The following is a 22,918-nucleotide window of genomic DNA, read 5'->3' on the forward strand; positions in this document are numbered from 1 at the left end:
AAACCTAAAAAGGAGCAAGGGACAAGAAAACCAAAAACTACTTAGAATAAGTATTTATTTAGACCATTTTCCTCAAGAGTTCGTTGATCTTGTCCTCTCGGTTTCCGAAGTCGCCGCCGTCGACGTAATGGATGGTCTTCTTGCGCCAGCCGCCGGTCGGGTTGTTCAGTTTGAAGGGCCACAGGAAGTTGCTGGCGTACTGTGGGACACAAACAAAATTAGTAACAAAACCGGCCAAGTGCGAGTCGGACTCGCGCACGAAGGGTTCCGTACCATTACGCGAAAAGCGACAAAAATCACGTTATATGGGAGGAGGATTTTGTTTTTAGTATTTCTTGTTAAAGAGGCAACAGAAATACATCATCTGTGAAAATTTCAATTATCTAGCTATCACGGATCTCGGGTTACAGCATGGTGACAGACAGACGGACAGCGAAGTCTTATTAATAGGGTCCAGTTTTTACCCTTCGGGTACGGAAACCTAAAAATTGACTCTCAATACATAACACATTCAGCACAAAGAATTTCGTATATTAATCCGCCAGTTGTTATCTCTATCGCACGCACGTATGTAATTATATTGCTGACCCGCTCAAACAGTGGCATAGACCTCCAGCGTCATGGGCGGAACAGCAATATAAACACGCGCGTGCGATAGAGATAGAAAGTAGCGTGTCAATAAATGAAATTCGTCGACGAATTAACGTCTGCACTTTATTAAGAATCAAAGGAAACTACGAGTCGATTTTTGGCTGGCAACTCCCCTTTCAACTCTAATATCTGGCAGACCGAGCTTTGCTCGGAAAACATATAAAAACTCAAAAATGCGCGTTTTCCCAGAGAAAAGACCTAGATCGATTTATCGCGCCCATAAATCTCCATATAGCAAATTTCATCGAAATCTTTAGTGCCGTTTCCGAGGTCCTCGAAATATATATACATTGGTCGTTTAAAGGTATTAGATAGAATAAGAATAAGAAGCCTTTTATTGCAACACACAAAGCATTCAGGTTACAAATATAGGTAATAACTAAAAATAAAAATTGTGCGGCAAAAGGAACGGGCTCAGCATACGCTGCGTCAGTCATTTCGTTACAAATTCCCTGCGCAGCGCTGATTTTCAGTCCGTCCCCTTCACTGAACCACATTAACATATATTATTTTATAATAGATACTGCGGGTTGATAGATAGATATGATTTTGAATATTTTCTGACATATTGTGGATTCATTCAGAGAAATGAAATATTAAATTGTAATAATCGTCAGCTCGATTTAGTATTAACTTCGTTAGGGGAATCCGTTATAGTGCGCGCTGCGTCGGAGGAACTGGTCCCGGTTGACTTGTACCATCCGCCACTAGAGGTGTTAGTTTCGTTGGGGGGAACCGCGGTGCGCGGGGGCGGGCAAGAGGCCGATAAGGATACCGATACAGATAGTCAGCACTGTCATCAAAAGTGGAATTTGGCTAAGGCGGACTATCCACGATTATACGCAGCATTAGCGTCTATTGACTGGACACCGATTTATAGATTAAATAATGCAGAAGAAAGTTTACAGTATTTTTATTCAAACGTAAATGCCGTTATTACCGACTGTGTACCTAAAAAAACTAATAGACGTATTGCATCGAGGTACATCTATCCCGAATGGTATAACGCCGAAATAATTCAAGAAATAAAGTATAAAGCTTCTCTTCATAAAAAATATAAAGCTACCGGTTCCCGAGATAATTACCTAAAGTTCGCGGAAAGTAGGGCACGGGTTAAAACTATGATTCAATTAGCCTATTCACAGTATCAGGACCGTGTTCAAACACATTTAAAAGAGGACCCAAAAGCTTTTTGGAACTATGTTAAATCAAAAACTAAACATGGCAATACTCAAAAGCTGTCTAAGGATGGGGTAGTTATCGGTGGAAAAAGGGGTGCAAGTGAGTTCGCAAAGTTCTTTCAAAGCGTGTATAGTGACACTCCGGCTAAACTTAACGTAACCGCAGCGGTGACGGAGGCGGAATGCACGTTCAACTCGGCGCGCGTACATGTTGAAAAGTTACATCTGGCTGATGTTATGCGTGCACTTGCAAACCTTAAACCGAAGCGGTCGGCCGGACCTGACGGCATCCCCGCGTTTATATTTAGAGATTGTCGTTATGTGTTAGGCGAACCGCTACTGCACGTTTACAATATATGCTTAGAGAAGGAAACTTTTCCAGACTTGTGGAAAACAACCCGTGTAGTTCCAGTTCCGAAAGGAGGGGGAAGTATAGGGGTTGAGGGATACAGGCCGGTCGCAGTCTTGTCTACCCCCGCTAAAGCATTTGAATCCGCGTTGCATAATATTATTTATAACCAATTGCGGGGTCAGCTGTCCGATGCGCAGCACGGTTTTCGGCCGGGTTGTAGTACAACTAGCAACTTGCTTAGTTACGTGGCCCAAATTATACCGGAAGTGGATAGTGGGGGGCAGGTTGACGCCGCTTATTTTGATTTCCGTAAATAGCGGAAGCAGTTATAAAGTTGACCCAAAAATTTTTTATTAAGCTATGAGCTTCATCACATATGTTCCTTGAGTAATTCTAAGCATTTCAAGCCTGGGAGCCAATAAGAAATGTGTGTCTACTCGGATTTGTAATGGATTCAAACTTTCAACCCCTTTTTAACCCTGTTAGGGGATGAATTTTACAAAACGCTGAAATTACTTTTCCTGTCTTTTAATAATATCCCCAAATACAAAGATTCAAGTCCCGCGTTCGAAAATTTTTTTGATATTCATACAAACTTACAACTCCTTTTTTACCACCTTAGGGGATGAATTTTCAAAAACGCTGAAATTAGTTTTCTTGTATTTTAATAATATATCGTTTTACGAAGTTTCAAATTCCTAGCTTAAAATAAAACTTGAACCCCATACAAACTTTCATCCCCTTTTTAACCCCCTTAGGGGTTGAATTTCTCAAAATCGCTTCTTATCTCTTGTACACTTTATAAATGTAATCTAGTGTGCAAATTTCAACTTTCTATCTTTTGTAGTTTCGGCTCCGCGTAGCAAAAATCTCCAACCAAATTTTTCACCTTTTTACGTTTTTCTTGTAAAATTACTATGAAATTGAAAAAACAAATATCAGCAATGAATTCTACGTCTTTGGTTTATACGAAAATGATACCAAACTTGCCCTAGTACCCACCAGGATCAAAGTAGATTTTTTTTAAAGATGACGGATGGCGGCCGTCTTTGTACCCCACCCTCCCCCCCACTTCAGGCTAGAAATGCTTAGAATTACTCAAATATCAGATGTGATGAAGCTCATAGCTTAATAAAAAATTTTTGGGTCATGTATGGCAGCGTTACATAACTGACTCCAGTAAAAGCGTTTGATGTCGTTGATAATGATATGCTGCTAAGAAAATTAGCTGGCGTCGGCTTTACCCCTCATTTACTAAATTTTTTTACGAGTTACATGACTGACAGACGACAGTATGTTGAGTACGCGGGATTCAGGTCTGAGTCTTATGCTGTGAGATCTGGCGTAAGTCAAGGAAGTAACCTTGGTCCATTGGAATTTATAGTAATGGTCAATGACTTGCCTCAGGTTATCAAAAATTCGGCTTGCCTGCTTTTTGCGGATGATCTAAAGATATATTTACCTATTAAAAATATTTCGGATTGTGCTAAATTACAGAGTGACATAGATAGTGTAGTTTCATGGAGTAAAGCTAATAAGTTGTATTTTAATACTTCCAAATGCGTGACTATTACATTCACTCGAGCGCGAGGCCCCATTGTACATGACTACCAAATTGACTCGGAGATCTTAAATAGAGTGACAGAAGTTAAAGACTTGGGAGTTAAATTTACTGCTGATCTGAGGTTTAGGGATCATATCGTCAATATCTGTAAAAAAGCCTATAGAATGTTGGGTTTTGTGCTTCGGCGGTCCCATGGTTTTACAAATATTGGCGCTATTATCGCCTTATACAATGCATTAGTCCGCAGTGGGCTTGAGTGCAACGCAGTGATCTGGGCACCCCATGAAGCGAAATATAACTTAATGGTGGAGCGTATCCAGAACAAGTTTGTTCGTTTTTTGTACTGGCGGAAATACGGGGTATACCCTTTCTACCCCTTAATGTATCCGACTTTATTTGTGCTTGGCATGGTAGGGTACAACGAGCTACGGGTGCGCAGGGAACTATGCCTGGTAACATATATTTTTAAGCTACTCAGGGGCAAATTGTACAATAGTCAGGTATTAAGTTACGTGTGTGTCTATGTACCCGATAGGTATGTGTGGCGCCGATGTCGGCCGCGACTGCTGGCCGAGCCGCGCGGGCGCACCAACCTGCTAGGGCTGGCGCCACTGACGCGCACTGTGCGGATCCTCAATATAATAGCGGAAAATATTGACATATTCTCATGTTCTTTGAATGAATTCACAATATCAGCATTGTATATATTATGTTATAGACGAAATGACATACTTTAGATTTTTGTTAATAGTTACACTATTGTCTTAGGTTTACCTGTAAAAATAGTTGTAAGTGTGGAAATAAAAAATAAAAAAAAATAAAAAAATAAAATAAAAAATATTTTGAATGTTCGAACGCTAGGAAAGTAAACTCCGCATGTGGCGGGGCTCCATAGGGGCGCTCGGGTGCTCTGCGCTCCAAAATGCCAAGCTACATACCGATGCAGGCGGCTCGTGCGGAGCGCACACTCTTACAAGGAAAGGGGACGATTGCATTCCCCATTAAAACGTTTCCCCAATTTCCTCTTTGGATATTGAAATTATAGAAACAGAATAGAAAGTATGTTTACACAATATGATCTAGCTGGGCCGTATCGATTTCTAGCCCCAATTTCCTCTTTGGATATTGAAATTATAGAAACAGAATAGAAAGTATGTTTACACAATATGATCTAGCTGGGCCGTATCGATTTCTAGGGTTTTTCGTACGTCTATCTGTCTGTCCGTCCGACCATTTTTATTTATCATAAGTATTAGGAGCGAAAAAATAAATTACATACAACTCATTAAATGCTCCTCTTTTATGAAAATTAAAAATTCGAAAAGACTTCAACCGAAGGGGCAAGTCAGGGTGATATACACAAATTGTGTCAAAATATTTTCAATTATGTTGATAGTTTGATACCCAAAGAGGAATATATTAGATGTCTACTACGAAATAACGCGCGTTTTGGTATGAAAACTGATGTATGGAGTTACCACTCTTTATTTGCTTATATGCTCTTAACCTAGCCGCCCAGAGACCTATGAAAAGATCCCCTCTTCCATTCTAATTTGAACTTTGTGTTGACAAAATAAAATTTCATTTTGCTTGGCGAGATTTGACGTCTGGGTGGCTAGAGTTTAAGGAAGATGAGTGATGTCTCCGGTGGTTGGTTACCTTGAACTTGTCACCGACGGTGAAGATCTCGTGGATGAGGTCCTCGACGCAGATGATGTTGTTGTTCTTGCCGAGTTTGTCCTCGATGATCTTGTTGCTGGTGATGGGCACGCGCTGACCGTTGATCTTGGCGAACCCGCGCTTGTAGATCAGCTGGTGACAACATTTTATAGTTAGAATGAGGGTGGTATTGCACCTATCCAATAGGGTATTTGACTACTAGTCAAGTGAGGGCTATAACCGCGAAAATAGTAGTTCGCAAATTGCGGGCATCTTTCTCTGTCACTCTAATTACGCCTTCCCTGGAGTAAAAGAGAAAGATCCCCACAATTTGCGAATTTCGATTTTCGCGGTAGACGTGCCATCTATCAGAATATTTTCTCACTATTTTATTATTTAGATTTTGCGCTTTATTCTTATTACTTTAAATATAGATGTTTTTAAGGAATTTTACCTCTCGGACACTCTTAAGGTTGGGGTATCCCCAGGTGATGTAGGGCTCCGCGATGCGCATCATGTTGACGGTGGCCTTGTTGAGCCGCACGAACACGCCGTTGTTGATCTGACGCAGTCTGAACAGCTGCAGGACTTTGCGGACCTGTGCAGTTGAAAAGTTTGTTGCTTATATTCCATCACGTTAAACCACATACACAATCAAATATCACTATCATGTTGTCTCTGTGTTCTACGTTAGAGTTAGACCAAGCTTAGTTGGCGGCGATTTTGATACTAGCGACAGCGACATTTCGACTGTGCAAGTTTTATTTTAAACGTCAAACTTCTATGAAATTATGGCGGTAATTTTTGGCTTTTCATTCACAGAGCACATACTTCAATTGGAAGTCTCATTAAACTGTAAAAAAATAGTATCCTCAGGACGAGATATTACAGACGCGTTGCATTTCCAATTGGAAACATATTTTATTTCTATTATAAAATAACAGTTAAGTAGATAAGAATATAAAATGTTTGAGTGCTAGGAAAGTTGCCACCGCATATCGCAGGACACTATAGGGGCGCTCGAATCGCTCTGCGCTGCCAATGTGCCACCTCCACACAGAATGGAGGAGGCTCGTGCGGAGCGCATTTTGAATAGACTTTATATCCCAGATAAAAATATGAGTTTGACTATAGTTCGTTTTTTTAGCATTAGAAAGAACTTGGAAGAAGGTAAGCGATTTTGGCATGTCTTTTAATTGAAAAACCAATAACTATCATTTATGAAAGCAGAAGAATATAAATGATCGCATTAGATTCATAATTGTCACATATTTGGCGTAACTTATTAAAAATGTGTTTTTCAATTAAAAGACACATCAAGATTGTTTACCTTATTTCTAATGCTAAAAAAAACGAACTTTAGTCAAAGGAGAAGACCGATAAAAACTAAATGTTGATATGATACTCAATGAAATGACACATTCTTTTCTATGGAATTTGACCAATCTATCTTACTAAAAGCAGGATGAATAGGTAATTAAATTGGCCAATTAAACTGTCATTTTAGCATCTGGAACATGCAAACACAGCTTAATTTAGGTGTTTTAGTTCTTTTTTTTTGAGTCAAATGTTGAGTTCATTTACCTATAGTCCGTTTTTTAGCATTAGAAAGAACTTCTCAGAAGTTCGCTTGTGGTTCTAAATCTGGCACTTTTAGCAGTAACAATTTGAAGTAAATTATATGTATTGACCATGCTACATTAGATAATTCAATAATTATTAACAATTAACGAGCGTGATAAAAACTGCACGCTTGCTTCTGCGGAGTTTTTTCTAATGCTAAAAAAAACGAATTTGAAAGTTGAGAGTAAAGATAGTGTACTGACCTTGGGGGAAACCTGGTTGATACCGCGGATACGGATGACGAAGGCGAGCTTGGCCTCTCCGGGCACGTAGTAGTTGCCGCGGTTGCGCGCCTGCAACAAAAAGGTACCACATTGTCAGTTGATTGTTTTGGGCTATCGTTTCTTGCCTCTAGCCGCCCAGAGACCTATAAAAAGGTCTCCTGATCCCATTTTAATTTGAACTTTGTGATGACAAAATCAAAATTTCATTTTACTTGGCACGGTTTGATGTATGGATGGCTAGAGGTTAGGGAATAAAGCCTTACTTAATTTTGCACGTGTAGTTGATAATATAATTGTACGAGCGCTAGGAAAGTTGACACCGCATGAGCGGAGCACCATAGGGGCGCTCAAATCACTGTCTGCTCCAAAGTGCCGAACTACACACAAGTGCACCCGGCTCGTGCGGAGCAAAATTGAACGGCGAGGGAAAAGAATCCAATCCACAAAAATGTTTAAATAAAATTTTAACTTTCTTTCAAAATGACAAGTTATTTGTTCAAATCACAATTTTTTGAGCATGGATTAATGAATTGTTACTATACAAAATACGTAATTTTATGTTACATTTTTAATGGAATTCTGTACATTTTTCACTACGTGTTTCCAGGATTTTTAAGTACAGTTAAAAGTGCATAATGAAAACATTGAAAACACAAACTGACCCGCTCCCAAAACACTCTTCTACAAATGGCCCTTTAACAAAGTAACCATCAACAACAACAACTTCTATACAGACATTATGGGCACAGGTAGGTGAGTATGTATTCCTTTTAACCTTTTAGAACACCTAAAGAGGTCATAACTAGTTGTGTCCACAGCACCATGAGCACTTGTGTTAAGGCCTGTCTCCACATCGCGCGGCAAACTGTCGAACATTGGCTCGCGAGGCAGCCGCGCGCAATGGATACCGGGTTGGCTCGCGAGCCAACTCGATCTGATCAAGCCAATAGTTTGCCGCGCAATATGGAGACAGGCCTTTATGTATGCTGTCAAAGTTTCACACTTTCAAGTAAGGATTATACTAGCTCACTTGCGCCTGTGATCTTGCGTGTAAGTGACGTTTTTATTGGCATAAAGCGTTCAAAGGATTATATATTATGTACCTGTCTGGCTAGCCTGATCTCATCGCGCTCCCTGATGCGGTATTCCTTAACATACTGTTCTGCCCTCTTGAAGATCTCCTTCTTCTTCTTGATGGCCACTGAACGCCTCTTGATCGTGACCTGCATACAAATTTGAGCCTTATGGATATGGATGGTTAAGGTACGGTTTGGTATCAATATGGATAGGAATCAGATTAGAAGATTGACAGCATCATTATCAGATGAACTATGCCTTTAAATTGTGTATCATCATGTAAACATTATTCAATACATCTGTAATATCAAATCGAAAGCGAGAGAACGAATAAGTTCTACTTTAAACTTGACATGAATACATTGTTAATGCAATTTTGATTTGATATTTATGCAAAAATTTATGTTAGATTAATACTTTAAATTATTATCAATTTGAAATATATATTTGTGCAAATTTATAATGATTGCATGTTCAGATCTGGATATATTATGGTACACATGGTATGGTTTTTGTGAATGTCTGCTGGTGTCTGATTTACAACTAATGCAATGTCATGGTTTTGTTTTGTATCAGAAGTAGGTATTTTTAACTAGATTACTTATACATTTTACAACCGGTTTAAAGTATTTCTAGCGTATTGAGCATTTGTGTGTATTGTACATTCTCGTTGTTTCCTTTTCTTTGTTATTTTTAATCATTATAAATGGATGACTGTTATTGGCCTTATTTTTATGTAAGCATTAATATGTCTTAGTTATATTTACGGCTGTTGTTATCCTGAATACCAATAAAATAAAAAATATAAATGCACTAACGGGCAGGTTTCTACAGGGTTTCTACAGTGTAGCTGAAATTCGGCTATGGTGGTAACCATGTAATGGTTATAACAATGATTGGCCTGTAACTTGTAAGCAGTCTAAACTCAGAAAAATTGACTTGTTGAAATTTGGAACACAAAACACAAGAATGACCTATGCCAGCTGACATATTTTAGGTTAAATTACAATATGTCTTATCTGTATGTACCTGTACACGTCTAGCGCGTTGAGCGTCCCTCCTCTTACGGTGCTTGAGCACGGACTCAGGGACGGCGGGCAGCTTCTTGCTGTCCTCCTTGCCCTTCACGGGCTTCTTCTCGGCCGCAGCCTTCTTCTGTGTCATGGCAACCATCGTGCTAAAACATTATGGACTTATGGAATTTCATGTGGTGATAGGTGTTTACAGAATGAAAACTGCTGACAAAAATGACTGATAAGAACTAGGCTAGACATGGCTGCCTGGCACGGTAACGTTTGAAACAGCTAATACAAAATAATCGTGTTTAAAATCTGATTTCAGTCATTTATAAGCATAGAACTGAGGGTATCTTTATGATACGATGAAACATACTAAATAATAACATTTAGGATCTGAAAACGAACTATGTTCACATATAATGCTTATTTTCCGTAATATTTATGCAATGATAGTTCGATAAAGTATAATCGTGCTCTTGGCGTGACAACATTGTTTTTAGGTTAGGTTGAATTATGTTGTGCATTTCATGATAGCATCCAAGTTAGGCATACAATTACATATTACTAGAATATAAATAACAGAGGACGCTGTAAAAGTAAGTACGGCATAAATTTCAAAACTAAAATCTTAAAAAATAAGTTGTTCCCAGTGAGGCGGCATGTCATCCATCCGCATAATCCAACGACGTTTTAGGGCACTTTTCAACGATTACACATTATTTAATGTATAAACAGGCACTGCTGATTACTTTCTAAAGATTATAGGATTATAATTTACTCGATTAATTACTAAATTAATAAATATTTAACAACCTGCGAAGTAAAACTCCACGCGGCACGTGTGTCAAATTATCAAAAGAAAGACAGATCAGAAATCATAGACAAGATAGATTTCTTGCGTCGGCCATTTTGAAACTATATTTTTTGTATGGCAACATTATAGACAAGTCAGTTCGAGTAGACCTTAATTTATTAATGAAATATATTCTTGGTCAAGCAGATCTTGACAGTAGAAAAAGGCGGCAAATTTGAAAAATGTAGGCGGGAAGGGATATCGCCTCATAGAAAATTTTAATTTCGCGCCATTTTCTACTGACAAGATTTGCTTCACCAACTATAGCTGGCTAAGCAAATCTAGTCAGTAGAAAAAGGCGCGAAATTCAAATTTTCTATGGTACAATAAACCTTCGCGCCTACATTTTTTTTAATTTGCCGCCTTTTTCTACTGAAGATTTGCTTGACTATCTATATACGGATATCCTAACCAACTTATCGCCGTGTGCCTGCTATACGGCCACAATTCAAAAATTTTAATTTTCTGGATTATTGCAGATTCGTATTCAAAATTGTTCAATTTACGACCTTATTTCGAGAGCCATAGCAAAAAAGGTCTTTAAGAGCCTTTTTCTCACAAGTGGCCTTATGCATTTGACCATAAATTGTCAGACGATTCCCTGCAATACAGCCACTTGCCACTCCCGCGGCGTTCGCACGTGAACCTGACGGCCCTTTTGAGATGTGGCCAAAGAGCATATAATCACTATATAGCACACGTTTTAAATTAAGTTTTTGAGTTGCGTCCTAGAAAATAATTATTATTTGAGTGATAATTACGATGAATCACTATAAATATAAAAGAAACAAACGGCAATTGGTTGTGTCACAGCAGTAAGTATTACACTTATTATTACAAAATTACCAGCTCACCACCGAAACTACCACAACGCAACAAAATGATTAAGCAAATCTCAACTTTGTTTTCTTACAAGTGTGGTTCAATATGGCTCATCAACGCTTTTTTTTACTAGTTCTAAGTTGAAATACATTGTGATGGGTTCCCCTCTTCTGGCATAATATTGTTTGTCAGAAATACACTTCGCATAATATGTATGTATCGCAGAAACACTTTTAGTAGAATGATAACTAGGCATAAGTATTACTTTGCAGCATATTAACAGAATATTACTTTTGCAGACTTTGGTTTAGTATATTTTTATGTACCATAATCATCCTGCAGCATACTTTCATTATGGCATAATGTTTTTCTACTTGCAGAAAAGTGGATTACGTTAAGTAAGAACTGTGACCCCCAAACAAAATTGAACCTGTGCCAGATAAGAAGATTATGTTAGGTTGTAACTGCGGCCTCCTGTATAAAACTAACGGCTCCCAGAAAAGTAGGTTAGGTTGGGTTAGAACTGCGACCTCATACAAAACGAACGGCCACCAGAAAAGTGGGTTAGGTTAGGTTAGAACTGCGACCTCATACAAAACGAACGGCCACCAGAAAAGTGGGTTAGGTTAGGTTAAGTTATCTGATTAACTTTAATGCATCTTGATAACTTTATGCTACATATGCAATACATTTATCTGCGAAATTAATACTCATTTAGAAGACTATTATGATCATCAACAGTATGCCAAAATATGGTTCTGAATTTTAAAACTCTGCGAAATGATTGTATGCTAAATGATATATGGGAAAGGTAATTCTGCCAAACGACATTCTGCCAAGTAACATTATGCAATACAAAAATATGACAAAAATCTTTCTGCAACACATTAGTAAACCCATTGTGATATTCATTATTTCTTGAACTGATTACTTATAAGAAGTTACCTACTTGTAAGAATTAACTTACTGAATACATTACAATAAATAAATTGCCTGCCATGTTCTTAAAGATGTTGATTTCACAAATTAGCAAGGAACAGTATTGTGTTTTGATTTCTTATTTTATAATATAGTATAGTAGTATACCCTATACTATAATGGACGTGGAACCAGTAATGGGACAAAAAACCACAATTCCTCTAAAAGAAGTATCTAAAAGTAGTTTATAAACACTGGATATATTTTTATCATAAATAACAGTGCTAGAGCTGTTTATGTTTGATTTTTTATTAAATTCGGTTATTTTTTAAGAACTGTGCGTAAACCCAAAATTTGTCGTGCCACTGAAAAAAAATATCACGAAGAATTCTTAACAGCATCGCTAAGAGAGGCGAGTAAATTTATTAAATTTTAATTAATTAATACTTGATGAAAACTAGACTGTGTTTTGTTAATTGCATTAAGAGATAAGGTATACAAATACACTATATTTGACTCCACAGATGTAAAAAAATAGTGATATTTGGCCCAATCCCATTATAGGAGCTGTAAAACTGCATACCTCCTATGATGGGACAGTTGACATAATGATGCTTGTCATGCCATAATTTCATGTTTAAATAATACAGAAGTAAAATGTAGTTACGAAATATGTCAACCAGGAGGTATTCTCGGACTTCGGATAAATTAATATCGTTTTTCCAAACTTTTATTTAACTTGCCCTGTTAGTTAGTGTGGGTCAGATCTTGGTAGCTGAATTTGAGCCACTTTTAGATTTCCTATTCAGGTGAAATTTTGTGTAAGTACGTAATTAAGTTAACAAATCGGATGATAATGCAATATTATGATAACATGGACCTGATCTGATAATGGAGACGTTCAGCGATAAAAACTTATACCAAAAATTTATTTTTTTGCTATAACTTATTCCCCATTTCAATATTTTATACTGTTAGAGCAATGTCCATTATAGGGGGCCCATTACTGGATCCACGTCCATTACCGGGGGCCCATTACTGAAGCTTTGGGGTCCATAACTGGAGAAAAAAACATAGTCTTAATTTGTTAAGTATGTGGAAACTCATTGCAGTATCTTTGATACAACATGCCTAAAACATGAAAAACGGATGGGACTTTCATCTTTTAACACGCTAAGCCCTAACCCTAAGGTATAAGGGAAATATCATAAATACTCAAAATTGCCTCTTAAATGTCCCATGACTGCTGCTGTTACTATAGGTATTCTAAATACTTTTTATTATTTTGAATGTTTTAAAAAAGAAGTTTCAAAGTTTTATTTGTTCAAATTTTATAAAGAACCTTTTAAACAATTAATATTATTTGGTAATGACATGGTATAATGTTGCTGATTATAAGCTAGTTACACATATTATCGCGTACAGTGATCTTGTTTCTATCAAAGTTGATAAAATAAAGGGATTTTAACTATTTTGGTGCTTTTATTTATATTTGCATGGTAACCTTTATCCAATAATTTTGTGTTTAAATTTGGCCGCATCTCAAAATTTTTAAAAAACGTTTTTGCAATACGGCCACAACTCTAAATACCTGTCTTTCGGGCCTTGTGTCTTAAAATATATACATTTCTTTTAAAAAGTGGCGTGGTTATAAGGAGGGTTATATCTTTCCGAGTAAAAAAAGCTAAATTTTAAATTCATAGACCTAAAACTAAAGGAGTAAGATCCTATTAAACACCCTGAACTATACTCTCACAACTTTGAGACGCGATTTCTCGAAAAAACGGTTTTTTGAGATGTGGCAGTGTAGCAGGCACACGGCGTTATGGTGCTTTTACCTACTTCCGGTAGCGCGTATTTTGAATATTGCCTGTAACTCCACGACAACAAGGCCCCCCCCACATCTGGCGTCTTTCGAGCGTCGGCGTCTGTCGGCGTCGGTCCAGCGCTATGGAAAATGACGTCGCTGCGCAGTTGCGTCGACGTCGGCCATAGAATTGTAGACGCCGACGCTCGAAAGACGCCAGATGTGGGGGGGGGGGGGGGGGCTAACATTGCCCTTACCTAATATACTTTTACTCAGATTGCCAGGCCCTGTTAGAACTTCTATGAAATTAAACAATACTTGGACTGCTTGTGCTAACAAAATCGTTGCAGACTTATCTTGGTCTAACTCTACCTATTTCACTTCAACACTTTAAAAGTTTGCTTAACTCGCATGTATGGCATGTGCATTATGCACATGTATGTTATTGGAGCCGTTAAGGTAAGGGCTAATTGCGTATTACCCCGGCTAGACACGTTAACGATAAATCGTAGCGATTAAACTGTGCAGTCCGATTTGCGCAGTTTTATCTACCGTGTGTATGACATATTGTTAGGCCAAGCGCGCACCACGGCTTTTTGTCGCGCGATAATTTAGTCGCAGAAATGTAACGTATGTGTTTATATGGCAGTGCACGCATATGCGACAAAAAAATCGCAGCGATTTTAAAATTGTGATTTGTCACATTTTTCCGCGACTGCTCGCGACGCGATTGTCGCAAAGTGAATTGCAGCATACGGAGTTGTATGGCCCCGCGCGCACTCCGATAATAAAATCGCACCCGGACCTCAGTCGGCATATCACTCTCCAAGCGTCAATATATCGGAACCTGCTGCTGAAGACGCTAGATGTTGACCATTTAATTATGGAAATAGAAGGAGATCACCTTTGTGGTATAAATACTCAAAGTCATACAGCGATCACATATTAAAGACAACGTTTCATGACAAACGACTGGTACGAAATCCATGTTGAGAATGAACAAATCGTCGACTTTTTCATCGCAGTGCGCGCAGTGAATTTTCTGCGATATATTACAGCGCGATTCTAAAATCGTGTCGCAAAAACTAAAATCGTGGTGCGCGCTTAGGCTTACGATAATCGACAACGATTTGTAGATAAAACTGCGCAAATCGGACTGCACAGTTTAATCACTACGATTTAGTTACGTATGTAGCCGGCATTAGGTGGTATTCCTATCCAATTTCTTTGTGCAATGTGTAATGTGTCTCACATTGTGCTTTAATGAGAGGGAGCGACGCACTGACATTGACATCTACATATAAAAAAAACTAGAGTATCGGTTTTTTTGGTTTTTATTTGAACTTAGACCTAGGAATTAGCTCGAAGACTTGAGGTAGTCCTTGAGTACGTCGAGCGCTGGCGTCTCCTCACCGAAGTCCTGCAATCAATTAAAAAAAGTTAGAGCAAACAAGTTGTTAAACATAATTAGGAGACAAGGAAAGAGATACTACTAATATGTATACTGCAAAACGTAATTCAACACCAAAAAAAGTAAGAAATGTTGCCACTTTTTTACTAGCGCGTCTTGTATTTATGTACAAATAAATAAATAAAAGTACTTTTTTAAATATTAGGAGTAAAATTACTAATGAATAAATTATCTTAGCGTGATTATTTATCAAAAGGAATTTACAATTTTAGAAACAAATTATTGCAATGGCAACATTGTCTCACTTTTTTTGGTCTTGAATTACGTTTTGCAGTATAGTGCCGGACCAATTAACTCTAGATGGGATTTGCAATGACAAAGTCTGTGCAAAGTTAGTTAAGACGGAGACAAAAACAAAGTTTAAACTTTTTATATTTGGAGTTTGGTTTGGTTCTGGCTCATATTCGTGGAAATCGCTCCACCCTCGTGCGCGAATCAGCAGATAAGCGAAATCGACTCCACAGTCCACACTTCGCGTAGCCGCGGCTACGCGCCGCGATTCGCGCATGAGTGTGAAGGGGGCTTAAGAGGATTTTCCTTGTTAGGGCGTTTTTATGTTATAAAAAGCTTTGTACGAGCGACTGGAAAGTAAGCGATGCAAAAGCAAGCCACTATGGTGATCGCTCGCGTGATTTCGCGCTAAGAATCGGCACTAAAGACGAGCTGACGTCAATAGCGCTCGCGCTTAGCGCATTTTCGTCTTTAACAGAGCCTCCCCGCGAGATAATTGCCGCGTGAAGCAGGCTCGATCTATGTAGGCATGCCTTGCGCGTCACTTACATTCGGGTAAGACACTACAACACTTGATATTGTTCGCGCACAAATATTTTCGTGAAGCGCCTTTTTCTACACGGTGGCTAAAAAATAACTGCATTCCAGTTGCCAGGGAGGTTTTGGTATTATCCTGTCCATAAATTACGTCATCAATTTTGACCAACCCCCTTCCCCCCTAAAATCATGCTACGAATGATCTCGTTTCCTCCTACGTCATGCTACCATCATCCGATGTCCAGACCCCCCCCCCCCTAATTTGCCATGACGTAATTTATGACTAGCCCCTGAGCAACTTTTACTATGAAAATTTACCCTCCCATATAAAATGGACCAGCCAAAATCTATGAAACAGCCAAAATTTTTTCGCGATATCTGGGTTGGTCCCATAGTACAGTTGCTCAGTATAATCCCAAAACCTCCCTGGTAACTGGAATGCAATTATTTTTGAGCTATCCTGTGTATGGATCTGCCTAATGACGTTTGATCCTAGCGGCTAAGTGTAAGGCCTGAGTGGACGCTGGAGTTGAGCGTGCAGCGGGGCGGAGCGTGTGGCGTGCATGTTAAACAAATGCAAACGTATAGGAGCGGCGTTAGTGCACGCTGCTCACATCACTTGTGAGCCTGACGCCACGCTGCACGCCCCGCCGAACGCTCCGCTTCGAGCGTCCACTCAGGCCTTATAACTAAAGCGCTTGAAGATTCAGTCGCTCACCTTGATAACGACGCACGAGCAGCCGACGATCTTCCTGGCCTTGCCGTCCTTGTCGATCTTGCACAGACCCGCCCACTCTCCTAGCTTCTTGTTGTTATCCACCTGCAACACCAAATAATATGCTTAATGTTAAATCATTCGGTACACGGCGGGAAGAAGTTGATATCTCGAGATATTTTGTTGAAGAAATTTGAACTTAAAATAAAACTGCATAAGGTTCAAATTTCTTCTATTTTTTCCCGTGAGTTTTCAACTCCTTCCCGCCGTGTACGGGATTGTTTTCGAGAAAATAGCAAAATCGTTTAACATTTTCTAAAGGCCAGACCAAAGCATCACTAGGGCTCCCTGAGTATAATTTAATGCTTGCTTTGAGAAAAAAAAAATCTGAGTTATTTCTTTAAATCAATGTCAAGTAGCATATTCTCCTTTGTCTTGTTTTCAGGAATATCAATACGCTATAAAACAGATCCTAACGAATTTAGAGACTTTAAAAGAATGCCATGGGTAATAAAATCAAGAATAATACTTTTTGTTATTGAATTGGATAATTAAAGACTAAATTGTAATCTATTGTTCAGGTACATAAAAAAATGTGACGTCCCACGGGTAAAGGTACCTTATGGAGGTTGGCGCTTACGCTATTATAACGCCGCTCCAATATTATTGCGGCGCTATGCGACGTAAGCGCCAGCCGCCATAAGATACCTTTTGCCGTGGAACGTCACAAATGATTAAATAAAACGTGCATGTTTGAGTGCTAGGAAAGTTGACACCGCATATGCGGGGCACCATAGGGGCACTCAGTTTGCTCTGCGCTCCAAAAAGCCGAACCCTGCAAGTGACAGGGCTGACTCGTGCGGAGCGCAGCTATTAGTTTATGGTCCTAAGGAAGTGGCACATCTACGATTATTATATGGATAGGACATTGATATAAAATTAGAATTAGAAGGCAACTGTAAGTAGCAATATGATTAGCGGTCCACACAGAGTGAGCGTACGCGCGAGGCACTTTCCTCGCGCACAAAACGGCCAGTGTAGACGTGCCTCGCCTTGCGCGTATGCTCGCTCTGTGTGGACCCGGCTATTCAATCAATGTAATGTTTATTGTAATTCAAAATGCAATAAAACATGTGTTAAATAAAAAAAAGTCTATGCACTACGCTGAGCATAAGATGTGCATTTACACAGCAGTTTTTAATCTTAAAAAAATGATAAGGGACTAGGTGATTTTTATTTTTTGCCAGTTATTTGGAAGCTATATATACCTGATTAATACAGTAAACAGAGTATTGTTCTGTTTATTAACTTGCAGATTTCAGTTCTTTTCAGGAACCACCAGTGGTTCCGTGAAGTGCTAAGAACCTCTGATCAGATTCCTCCGAGTTTGTGCATAGACTGCAGTTGATATCTTACCTTGACAAGTGGGATCTGGTGCTCGTTGCACAGAGCCTGCACCAGCTTCTTGTAAGCCGCCTCGTCGCAGTTCTCGGCCAGCACGCACAACACGGCTTGCCTCCTGTCAATAGATAATCCATTTATTAGTTTCGTCCAATTTGGACCACTTTTACATGGGTCATAACATAATTCTTTGTTGACCATGCTTGTATTTTTGTCTTTTATCAAATAAATAAAAACATTCCAATGCTATTACATATCTTTCTTAGCTGTTAATAATAATTCATGATTTTTGGAAGATTTTGGGAAGATTATCTTTTCGTGTAAAATATGTGACAAGGGAAAGGGGGGTCTAAAAATCGAACTTTTGTGTGATGTAATTAATGGACAACCCCAAAGCATTTATGACTTTTTCTATGTATATTCACATATTGATTAAGAATTAAGATAATCATAATACATAAGAGCACGCCACTTTGATCGGTCCAGAGCGGCATCCCGCCAGCTTTCGCCGACGCCGAGCTCACGGAGATCTGCCTCCACTCTATCTGCCCAACGGTATTTGTGTTGGAGGCCAAGACTCATTTTGGGTCACCGCGGCAACCAAGAGTGTAAGTAAAAGTCACTAAGTACTATCAAAAAATTAAAGTAACAATGCACTTTATTACACTTGTAACACGGTTCATTGTCCAATAATTTCAATGGTGTTAGTTAGTGACTTCTGCATGTCACCCGACAAAATACATTTCAACACATTGATAGATCTTTTTGTAAACTGTAGCACAATTGGGAGGCCACAACCTTGCAGGACACAAGTACTGTGGTACTATGTATGTGCGTTAATGTTGGCAACGGAATGGAACAGTAACCACTGGTGCGGCCACTGATATTTCCACACAGTGTGACACTAGAACAGCGCCACACTGAGTGAATGTTTAGGAGGCTTCTATTGCCATGTTTTTTTACATATTTTTTTAATTTTAGCCTAATTTTAAAATGTAAAAACTTGGTTTACTAATGTACCTCATACAGTTTTGTAAAAATACTTCTTTGTATGAATTGAATTTCTAAGTTTAAAACTTTAATGTTATCTTTGCTGTCGTTTTGGACCCCTGAGAGTTCAACTGAGGGGTCAACTATCCTCCTAAGGCCCAGCCATACAAATGAAAACTCCAAAATGACTGAAATTTGAACCTTTAGTGCAGGGAATAGAGTTGATATTTACTTGTTTAAAAATTTAACGAAACAAATAAGTTTGACAGCAATTCAGGGTTGAATCATGCTATCCTATTCTAATGTATGACACTATCCCTTTCGGCTATTTAGGGTTGTCAAAATTAAAGCCATTATCTGTGGTTGTGCACAAAAAGGGATGTAAAGTTGTGTCAACCCTAATAATTGCTCGAAGCAATGCTGAGCCGAACGGAGCCGAGTTTGCCCAAAGGGAGTTTCGTACCCCTGACATTTATATCAGTAATTATTGAATTTCTAAATTTAAAACTTCAATGTAATCTTGCTGGCATTTTAGACCCCTGAGAGTTGAGGATCAACTGTGACTCACAGTGATCTTCTTCCTCGCGTTATCCCGGCATTTCGCCACGGCTCATGAGAGCCTGGGGTCCGCTTGACAACTAATCCCATGATTTGACGTAGGCACTAGTTTTTACGAAAGTGACTGCCATCTGACCTTCCAACCCAGAGGGTAAACTAGGCCTTATTGGGATTAGTCCGGTTTCCTCACGATGTTTTCCTTCACCGAAAAGCGACTGGTAAATATCAAATGATATTTCGTACATAAGTTCCGAAAAACTCATTGGTACGAGCCGGGGTTTGAACCCGCGACCTCCAGATTGCAAGTCGCACGCTCTCACCGCTAGGCCACCAGCGCTTGTGTTGTTGACTCACAGTGATGTCACTTACTTGTCAAGGGCCTTGGCGGCCTCATGGAGGCCGTGGACGAGGCCTCCGTGGATGAGGGCGGTCTTCAGCACCTCCTGCAGGGCCGTGTTCACGTCCATGGCGCCGCCGCTCAGGACGGGGTTATTTGGTACCTCACTGGAAGTCAATGTTATAGGTTGGCGATGTGTTGTTTTCAATCAATAAAAATTTTTTTTTAGTAGCTTATATTGTGCCTAGGGTTGTCAACTTTTTTTTGGTGGAATATAGTATTTTCCAGAATCATCAAAAATATAGTACATTTAAAAAAAAATATAGTACTTTTAGATAAAATACTAAACACGAGTTAAAACCGCTGCGCGTGAGCGTTTAATCGGGAATATAGTATTGTAGCGTACTATATATTTTTCCAAAAGTATATAGTACGCTACAATACTATATTCCCAAGAGCCAAAATATAGTACAATACTATATAATATAGTACGGTTGGCAACCCTAATTGTGCCCCACTGCTGGGACACAATAATATATGCTATTAAAAATAAGAATTAGGTAGGCGAAAATATATTAGTATGGAATTTTTTTTAGGGTTTTAGCCTACTCCTAGTTATGAATCTGACTATAAACAAAAATAATATGGTAGTTTTGTAATTAAGCAATGAAATTGTGAGTGATACATGCAATCAATGAAATTTTGAGATATAAGAAACAGCGTTGAGCATAGAGGTTATCCTAAAAATTGTAGGTTATGTTGATGTACTGTTTATTAAAGATATATGACGAATTATGCCCGAAATTTTTAATCTGAATATGGATAAAGAACTTTTATACCCGGATAACGTAAAATTAATGAAAAGAAAGCAAATAAAAGTCAAAACAATGGGTACTTACACCTCAACATCAGCCATGGTTTATGATGATTAAACGACCTGAAATATGAAACGTATTGGATAGAATAGCGTTGTAACATTTTTGGATTATATTCACAGTCACTTTAAATCAAATGATCACTATAATAATCCTCGATATGAAAAATAGCACAGCGAAACGTTTGACACTTTACCTTTCGTACCGGAAAAGACTTCAAAAGACGCCAGACGCCCTCTGGCGTTGACAAACCGAAACTCATTTGACGTTTATGGAACGTTTCATTTCACAGCAATGAAACTAACCTTTTTAACCGACTGTGGCTATTTTTTTTTCTATTATGATGGTCAAGCAAATCTTGTCAGTAGAAAAAGGCGCGAAATTCAAATTTTCTATGAGACGCTATCCCTTCGCGCGTACATTTTTCAAATTTGCCGCCTTTTTCTACTGACAAGATCTGCTTGACCAAGTTATATGTACGTTCACCGATTACTCCAACATCCGTAGTCCGATTTGAGTAATTCTTTTTTTGTTTGAAAGGAGCTACCTCAAGCTACCTCCGAGTTGGTCCCATTTTAATTTGGTTCTGTTCTGATGATGGGATCCATGAGGAATTCAATCCTCAATTTTTAAAGGCTCATGCATGGTGATTTGGGCAACTCGAGCATTTTCTCCCGAAAACCACCACTTTGATGAATTTATTGCGTTCCGTTTCAAACTATTGTTACTGGCAATATGACAAGTCGATAAGAAAAAAACATAAAAAAAAAGACAAATGTCAAATTATAAAATATAACCTCGAAATCACGGGAAATGTTTATAAGATTTAACTTATTTATTGTAACTAAATAATTACTTCATGTAAACGTTTTTATTCTTAAGTGTTTTGTTCTATTGCCGCCTGAGATGGGTGCTTTAGCGACAAAAGCCCTACGTCCCTTAAAATCTTTCAACATTGAAAATCGAGCACATAAGGTAATATCTAAAGAAAAACCAACGCCGGCCCCGAGATATGCGGCTAACCTGGAGGACCTGAAGCGGGCTATGGAGTCCGACCCTAATCTAGATGAGAAACTTGACAAAAAAGATCCAGGGCTCGACACAAGATTGAAGAATGTTTATGTAACTTCTCATGGGAAGCCAGAAGACGATGTTACTCGAGATAAACAAAATCCGAACAGGCCATTACCCCAAGACCGTGGGTTAGTTGAAGACTTCGATTACGGCTTCAAAGAACCAGAGAGAGTTAAATATGGATACATAACACTCAGAAACGCTGTAGAGTTCATTTCCGCGCATCAAATTGATCCTAAAGAAGTCACGGCAGCTAAAATAGCGCTCCAATACAAACTGAAGGAGGAAGATGTAGAAAATATACTTAAATACTTTAAAACTTATGAAGTTTATTTGCCAGAAACAAAGAAATCGGCGGCCATGTTTGCGGGCCCCGCTACTTTAAGGAAACAGTTGTACAAAGAAGATATAAAAGAAATTGAGGGAGAGGTTGAAAAGAAACCTAAGAAAGAGAGCAGCTTCTTTAAATATGAGATAGAAAATGAAAACAAGGGCAGATAATTTACATAGAGCAGGTAACTGTTACATACATTTTTGCAGGTCTCAAATATTACAGAGTACAATGTAACTAATTAGTCAAATAATTTAAGTGACTCAGTTATCAAGTACCTACTATTAACTTTATTCTGTGAATATGTGCTCTTATAGAAAATATATTACAACAAAGAGTTTTAGATCCTTGTAAATAAGACTCATATTTGTTGCTCCTTGCTTCTGTAATATAATTTATGAAACTAATGTGATTTAGATTTAGTTGAATAATAAAAAAGTTTTGTTTTCCAAAAATATAGTATCTTATTATAAACCAAGACCCTTAGTTTCTAAGTTTTACTAATTATAATCATAGATGTCTTTAACCCTTTATTAGGAAGGTGATACGCCACACATAGTAGACCATACCATATACCTCGTTTTCTTAGCATTAGAAAAAAGGTAAACAATCATGATGTGTCTTTTAATTGAAAAACACATTTTAAAA

The 22,918-nt window shown here is 38.5% G+C and overlaps 3 protein-coding genes across 3 annotated transcripts; 1 reads left to right on the plus strand and 2 right to left on the minus strand.

Moving 5' to 3' along the window:
• Positions 1–38: 38 nt before the first annotated feature.
• Positions 39–10,266, minus strand: LOC134673766 (large ribosomal subunit protein uL30). Its single transcript, XM_063531788.1, has 7 exons — positions 10,164–10,266; positions 9,361–9,508; positions 8,358–8,477; positions 7,234–7,323; positions 5,862–6,005; positions 5,408–5,560; positions 39–199 (listed from the first exon to the last, which is right to left on the minus strand). Exons 2-7 carry the CDS (start codon positions 9,502–9,504, stop codon positions 59–61), a joined length of 792 nt encoding a protein of 263 aa, XP_063387858.1. The 5' UTR covers positions 9,505–9,508; positions 10,164–10,266; the 3' UTR covers positions 39–58.
• A 4,802-nt stretch (positions 10,267–15,068) lies between these two features.
• LOC134673816 (small ribosomal subunit protein eS12) lies at positions 15,069–21,040 on the minus strand. Its single transcript, XM_063531842.1, has 5 exons — positions 20,890–21,040; positions 20,023–20,157; positions 18,121–18,223; positions 16,708–16,809; positions 15,069–15,170 (listed from the first exon to the last, which is right to left on the minus strand). Exons 1-5 carry the CDS (start codon positions 20,904–20,906, stop codon positions 15,108–15,110), a joined length of 420 nt encoding a protein of 139 aa, XP_063387912.1. The 5' UTR covers positions 20,907–21,040; the 3' UTR covers positions 15,069–15,107.
• Positions 21,041–21,625: 585 nt separating this feature from the next.
• LOC134673809 (protein NDUFAF4 homolog) lies at positions 21,626–22,677 on the plus strand. Its single transcript, XM_063531835.1, has one exon. The coding sequence runs from the start codon at positions 21,772–21,774 to the stop codon at positions 22,438–22,440; it is 669 nt and encodes a 222-aa protein (XP_063387905.1). The 5' UTR covers positions 21,626–21,771; the 3' UTR covers positions 22,441–22,677.
• Positions 22,678–22,918: the final 241 nt, after the last annotated feature.

This window comes from Cydia fagiglandana, chromosome 19, assembly GCF_963556715.1.
Source record: "Cydia fagiglandana chromosome 19, ilCydFagi1.1, whole genome shotgun sequence".
Lineage (NCBI taxonomy): Eukaryota > Metazoa > Arthropoda > Insecta > Lepidoptera > Tortricidae > Cydia > Cydia fagiglandana.